General features: G+C 34.8%; 2 protein-coding genes across 2 annotated transcripts in view; both read right to left on the bottom strand.

The window, feature by feature from the left end:
* LOC126895259 (uncharacterized) overlaps window positions 1–2035 on the bottom strand; it is a 4167-nt gene extending 2132 nt beyond the window's left edge. Inside the window, exons 1-2 of the mRNA XM_050666927.1 lie at window positions 2030–2035; window positions 1754–1967 (exon numbers count right to left, since the gene is read on the bottom strand). Coding sequence (XP_050522884.1) covers window positions 1754–1967; window positions 2030–2035 — 220 coding nt within the window. The remainder of the gene's footprint in view (window positions 1–1753; window positions 1968–2029) is intronic.
* A 306-nt stretch (window positions 2036–2341) lies between these two features.
* Window positions 2342–7236, bottom strand: part of LOC126894296 (UDP-glucosyltransferase 2-like) — a 6226-nt gene continuing 1331 nt past the window's right edge. Inside the window, exons 2-6 of the mRNA XM_050665211.1 lie at window positions 4716–5108; window positions 4201–4632; window positions 3029–3248; window positions 2726–2945; window positions 2342–2660 (exon numbers count right to left, since the gene is read on the bottom strand). Coding sequence (XP_050521168.1) covers window positions 2372–2660; window positions 2726–2945; window positions 3029–3248; window positions 4201–4632; window positions 4716–5108 — 1554 coding nt within the window. The 3' untranslated portion in view covers window positions 2342–2371. The remainder of the gene's footprint in view (window positions 2661–2725; window positions 2946–3028; window positions 3249–4200; window positions 4633–4715; window positions 5109–7236) is intronic.

Raw genomic sequence — 7236 nt, 5'->3', positions numbered from 1 at the left:
GATAATACAAATAATGGGACACGGACTGCGACAGGCGGTTGAGCTGTATGAATATAAGTGCCACCAAGCAGAAGGAGACTGCAAGGCGAGCCAGGGAAAAGGTTTCTTGTCTTCCGTCGTCGCTGCGCAAGACGATGAAGATGAAGTCATGCGTGCCGGAGACGGACCAGGAGGGAAGGAGGCGGAGCCATCTTTGGGAGAAGAAGGCACATCCGCTTTACATCGGGAAGAGTCCCCGGCATTCAGCTNAAGGCACATCCGCTTTACATCGGGAAGAGTCCCCGGCATTCAGCTCCCTCCGGGAGGAGACGCCCCCAAAGCGTCACCCGGGGAAGAGGAGAGCGGCAGTACGGGAGGATGAGAGTGATGATGAGGAGGCGTTTGACGTCGGCCTCAACCACCTCGTCTCTCTCTCCAGATCCGCAGAGGTAGAAGGGAGCATCATGAAGGAGGTGCCAAACACTCATTTGGCATTCCTTCTGGAGCAAATTTCCCTGTCGTGCCAGGCTCTGACTGATCTAAGGAGCTCAGCCGAGTCTCGCAAAAAAAGAAAGAATGATACTACGGAGGAAACAACTGCGACCAAGGTCAATGAAGTTGCCGACCAAGTCAAAGTACTCCGTGGTGTCATCGACAAACGGAGGGGCATGGGAGTCCATAGAGAGGTCCAGGAAGCGACGAGGACACTCGAGGCAATACTGGTGAGGGAAAGGAGAGGGGGACCGCCGTTGAGCGGTGGGGACCATCGGGCCCCATTCGAGGGAAGAGTCGGGCCACGAGCTCCCGATGGAGCGGCCCTACTCAATAGGTCGACCAGAGAGGTGGACACGCAAACTGCGGAGGACTCCTCGATGACCACGGTTATAATCGGTGTCGATGACCTGGACACCGAGCCTGCCGTGCCGACGAGACCCGGCACGACTGCGGCGCCCGTCGGCCTGCTATCCACCACCAAGGTGGCTAAGCGGGTGCGAAAAAGGCGACGCAAGAAGCTGAAGCAGAGCGTCGGTGGGGAAGGGGAACCTGCCCCAGACTCAGTAACGGTAGAGGCAGCACGCACCCCAGTACCGCTGCCCCAAACCGTGGTAGTGCCTAAGGTTCCACCGCCGGCTGCGTGGTCGGAGGTGGTCCGCCGCAAGGCCCCAAACGCGGCGGCTAAACCTCACTATAACCCCGGGCTTCCTACCTCAGCACAGAGACCTGCTATCAAGGTGAGAGCACCGCGAACTGAAGCCGTTATTATTGGTCCTCTTAAAGAGGACCAAAAATATTCGGCAGTCATCAAGACGGTGATGGAGAAAGTTGATCTCCAGGCGCTGGGCATTGTGGTCTCCGGTACCCGCAGACCAAGACAGGAGCAGTGCTCCTGGAAGTTCGAGGTACCGGGGCTCAAGCCGACCTGCAGACCACTAAGATTGGGGAGGCACTGGACGGCATGGATGGGCGCGTCCATCGTCCGGTGATGACGTGCACATTCATGCTGCTCGATGTAGAGGAGTGGATAGGTTCTGTGATTTTGTGATTGTCTATTGTGAGTTTTACTTGTCCCAACCATAGCAAAGTCCTACTCCCACCTCCACGTGGTGCGGCCTAGGCAACGGATCCCACTCTGGGGTCCGGTTAACGGGGGAGGCCACGTCGTGTTGTGATTTTAATGCGACGTTGAGCGCCTTGAAGCAATACCTTACGGTAATTCCAGGGTGTCCAACAACATGTCGACCGTGGAAAAAAAAAAAAGGTATATTTTTTGTACTTTTACGCTGAATTGCTTTTATTAATTCAAGAAGCTGTCTGAGAACACCTGACGATACTGCTTGTAGTTCCGTTCGCAGAAGCTGAGCTAGAGGAGCTTCGGGGTAAGCTTCTGCTCGGCGTTTTAAATTCCCTCTAACCTTCAAAGCGTTGACTTCTTCTAAATTTGGAGCATGTGAGTGGCCCCCATCAGAGCGTTTTAAGACTTCCACAGCCTACTTATTATTATTTCACTTTTAATTTAAATGAATATAAATAAATTCCAACTCTTTATAACGAACATATTCGCGAGTTGCACATGACCGGGTGACAACATGGGATCGGCACTCCAGATATTTCCAACATTTCAAAAAAACTTTATTATTCTTTTCAGTCGATTTCGTATACAAAAACCTATCTTCGTGTAGTAAGGGATGCTTCGTAACTCTTTATAGAAGCTGAAAATTATAATTTATCTACAACAATGAGATTAGTTTAAATAAAATTAATTTTATCGATCACGTATTGTAGAATATAGCTTATACGATTATCATATCACATATATAAATAATTTACAATACATGTACCCTTTAAAAAAATCTAATCACAATAAAAAATAAGTGATATTTTATTTACAAAATTAATTATTTTTTTTTTTATCGTTTGGTATAGATTTTTTTGTTATCTTTTTGTACGCAGTTTTTAACAAGAAATAAATCACATATAAAACAATAAAAACAATAGAAGCGATAAAAGCAATCACATCAACTAGGAAATACTTCCACCATGGCATTCCAACTGCTGCTGTTCTCAAATGACTAGCGCCTTTATGTCTTATTACATATTCTGTCCAATAAACTGCTGTTTCTGTAGCATTAAGTGGTCGATCAGAAAATCGTTGTGATAATTTTTTTGCATTCGAAGAATAACTAAAAATGTTAATAAAACTTTAAAATATTCACATCAACAAATTAATACTTTTTATTTTTGTCACCTGTTATTTGTAATTATACTATTTAAAGCATCAAATAATGATTTTCGTGTTAAACTATGATAATCCAATGATATTCCAGCACCATTATTAGCCACATTTTGAATGTTTCTGTATTGGTCAAAATAAAATGGAATTCCCACTACTGGAACACCCGATTTTACAGCTTCCATTATACCTAAGAGTCCACCATGAGTCATAAATATACGTAATTTTGGATGATCTATAGTAAAATCGTAGAAAAATAATAAATAAACTACAATTGTTATATTGCATAATTAATCAAAATAAATAAATATAAATTACTTAGAATATCTCTCTGGGGCATCCAATTACTAATGAAAACATTTTTGGGTTTGTCAGGCATCTCTTCTTCAAATTTCCATAAAACTCGAATTGGAAGTTGGGCAAAAACATCTTTAAATATTTGAAGTACTTCTTTAGGTAATGTTGATATACGGATCATTGATCCAAATGTAAAAAACATAACTCCATTCGGTGATTCATCAATAAATTTTATAATATCCTGTAAATAGCAAATTATATACCACTCAATTTTGTCTACATTAAGTTAATATATTTTATAATATGCGAAGTTTAAATAAAACAAAAAAAATGCAATAAACGTTGGGTATCACGGAGCCCGAGAACCGTTTTCATTTTTGTGTGAGGGCCAAAACGGCCTACAACTGATTTTAGTCAGTTCATACATGGCTTCTATTGCTTTGCCTGGCCTACAAAAAAAAAAAAACCCAGTACAGTGGGGTCGTGGCATAGTGGAATGGGTTGAGGAGGTTTTATATGAATGATTCCAATTTCTACCATAACAATACTAAAAGATAAAAATATATATAATAATTTTTATTTTAGAAATTTAAAAATGGTATGGGTAATCAATCAATAAAAAATTACAAATTTGATAAACTATAAACTGTGTTATATGATTGATTTTCGTATTATTAAGAATACTTACAAAAAATTTCATAAACTTCAATTTTATATTGATGTTTAAATTCTGCAACGAATTCAAATGACAACATAGAATTGAAGATATAGAATATTCTTACTTTTATATTTTTAATTCAACTATTTTCACCATATTTCATTAATATTGATACTAATGTATCAATTTTAATCTTATGAAGAATTCAACAAATATTCATATAATATTAAAACGGCTTCAAACATTCTATATATGTTTACTTAACATTATTATTAATAAACCTTATATGGGGGTGAGAGAAATATAATGTTATTTGATGACTAAATATTATTTTTTGCTCTTTAGGATAACTATGAATTTCAAAATAGCTACTATGTTAGATTTCTTCTAGTAATATGTTTATGAATAATTGTGTTTTAGATTTGACATGGTAAAAATTATAAATTAATAAAATAACATTTCAGGTAAGTATAAAAAACGTAATGCAGTGTTATACAGCTTTAAAATAGAAATAAAATACCAATTGTTAATCTACCTTAGGAATGGGTTGTGGATGTTTTATATGAATGCCTCCAATTTCTACCATGTTAGGTACAAGTGGCCGTGGACCATCTAATGAAAAATGATTATTTACAAATACCATTGATGTGTTGTATAATATGTCATTTATATATGGAGTTTCTGGACCGAATGATTCTTTTAAAAATTTATCAGCTGGCCATTCACTAAATATTTTCCATACAATTTTAAAGTATACATAGTAAATGGTGTTTTTCAGTCGTTGAGTAAAATCCATTTTACCAGAAGTTGGCATTATCATTAAAGGTATGTACGATGGATTATCCGGACCACCAACACGATCATAACTCCAAGGTAAAATACCACTTGACATCATAGATATTAAAGGTGCTTTGTAATAATATGCGTATCCAACGTCACAATCAGATCCAAATATCTCAGTAAAAACCTGTAAATTTATAATTATAAATAATATGTAAATTTAATTTTTAATTAAATTATTTTAAATTCATTCCTTCTCATAAAACGTACTACGTCAAACTTGATATCACTTTTCAACATCCCCTGTACTTGAGGTAGTTTTATAGTTTCTCGGCAAAATTTTAATTGAACACTAGAAATAAACATTTGGCTTATATGTGTGTTACTTAATACATTGAGTACTAGATCAATTCCTATTTTATTTGTCACACTTGGAAATGCAGTAGAAACATCAATATCTGTATAATTTGCTATTGGAGATTTTTGTGGGAATGATGTGATTACAGTAACATTATGTCCTCGAGCAGCTAAAGCTTTCATTAAACTTTCGTATACCACCCAGTGGCTGCGACCATTGATAGGGAACACTCCTAAGATATTTGCTCCATGTGTACTACTTAATACATTGACGAAAATCAGAAACAATAGATTAAATAACTTCATCTGTAAAAATTATAACAAAATTTTATACGAAAAATAAATTTAATATAATGGTATAATATGTTTTTAATTTTTAAAAGCTTGTCAATTCAACATTTATAGATATTATAATTATGACATTATCAACAGATTGGTTTTCTGGGTTGTCAGCATCGAATTAAAAAACACGTTGCAGCGTATACTTCCTATCACGGCAACGTAGATAAAATGAGCCGCCGGGCTGCATCATACCCTCACCCCCGATCAGTAAAAAACGCAATACGTACACAGAAAACGTACGACGATTCACTACTTTAAAACTGCAATGATGATTTTGTGTACTTACCGGACCTTTTTTGGAAATAATATGAAAATAAAAACAATATTTTTAGGTTTATTTATTAATAATCTAAGTACATATTAATACAAATTTATACAAACTGAAATAGGTACACTTCATTCCTTAGACTATAAGTAACTTAAAATTTTTAGTGTATTATAAACATAAAACTCAATGTCTGAAATAGTAAACTTAGAGTATAACGATTACTATTTTTTAAATTCATATATTTTTAAACAAGATAACTTTTCTAAGTTTCTATCTGAAAGAAGATAAATTTTTAAAAATTTCTCGCATTGCTTCTCATAATATCTCAGTGCTCCAAAATCAACATCGGTACGATGTGAATTTGAAACAAAAATGAATTGCATATATTTAATATCCTTTTCCTTGTACTTTCAATAATTAACAATTTTATATTCTTGTGAATTTTTTTTCCCTAACAACTATATTTTGAAATGATTTTTTAAGTTGTTGAATTATCAATGTAACAGCTTTAAAAGTAATAATTAATTTATCTGGACTTACAGATCCTGTGGAAGTTAAACTGTTACTACACTCATGGTCTAACCGATTTTGTATAAGTAAATTAATAACATTTTTTTAATACTTTTAGCAATGTAATTACCGATATATTCTAATATACCTTTTACATTGTAAGGTTACAGCCAAAACAGAAGGCCTACTATTTACCCACTGTCCAGGGGGAACACTGGACAGTGAACTAGTAGCCGCGCCAAGCAAGATAGTACTTGTTGACGGAGCTACTAGGTTTTGATTAAAAAAAAAAACCAAATATTAATAAAAACGATAGGATGACAGATATCAGACCGGTTGACTAGTGGAGGTTATCACATAAACAACTAATAAAATACTTTACACCTACTGCACACACCTCTAATTAATAAGATTTATTAAAAAAAACTAGTATAAATTCTGCAACATTACAACATAGTAACCTAAATTATCATTATCAAGATGAATTAAATATTTTTATTATTATTTACGCTACCGAGCACGTATATTTCAGAGACCGATATACTTCCTTATAGATTGATAACTTGATATGTGGCTGAGGGAAACACGGTGTTACAAACCCTTATTATTGTAGAGAGGTTAAGTTAGTTAGCTAATTAGTCAGTAGACAATTATTAGTTAGGTTAGCAATTACAATAGTGTTTGAACCGTTGTTGCATAAAGAGTCACATTAATATGTAATTGTTAATAATTACTATAGCACTGTTCATTTATATTTTATTTAATAATAACTGTAACATCCATTATTTAAATTATATTATTGTAGTTATTCATCATTTTAAGTGTTATTTTAATTAATATTACAACTTATCAACACGTTACCGTTTCTCATCCTAGGTGGGCACAACGACGATACCGTGTCAAGTCTGACATAAGAATAATTGTAAAAATAAACCAGGTAGAAGTCGGGTATTTCTGATCACAACAAAATTCTTGTTTAAAAATTAAGGGGAAGAAAAATTATTAAAATTTTTCAAACTTTAGCTTGGAACATTTCTATTTTTTAATAAAACATCATTAATAAAGCTTTAATTTAATATAGTTTTTAAAAACCTTGATTATCCAGAAATTTCAATGTTTATTTATTTTGACTACCTAATTTAATAGAAAACTACTTTTTTCCTTAAAATTTAAAAAAATATAAGTTTTATTTTTAAGTAAAATTATTTCAAAAATTTACAATTGATAAAACGAATTATTTTGATTTTTTCCCTCGAAATTAAAAATTACTGCAAATATTTTTAATAATAAAAAAAAGGATCTGATCGAAATTTT

Source organism: Daktulosphaira vitifoliae, unplaced genomic scaffold (genome assembly GCF_025091365.1).
Source record: "Daktulosphaira vitifoliae isolate Bord-2020 unplaced genomic scaffold, ASM2509136v1 Scaffold_1, whole genome shotgun sequence".
Lineage (NCBI taxonomy): Eukaryota > Metazoa > Arthropoda > Insecta > Hemiptera > Phylloxeridae > Daktulosphaira > Daktulosphaira vitifoliae.
Note: the sequence above shows the minus strand (reverse complement) of the source record. Positions and strands in the feature narration are given on the sequence as shown.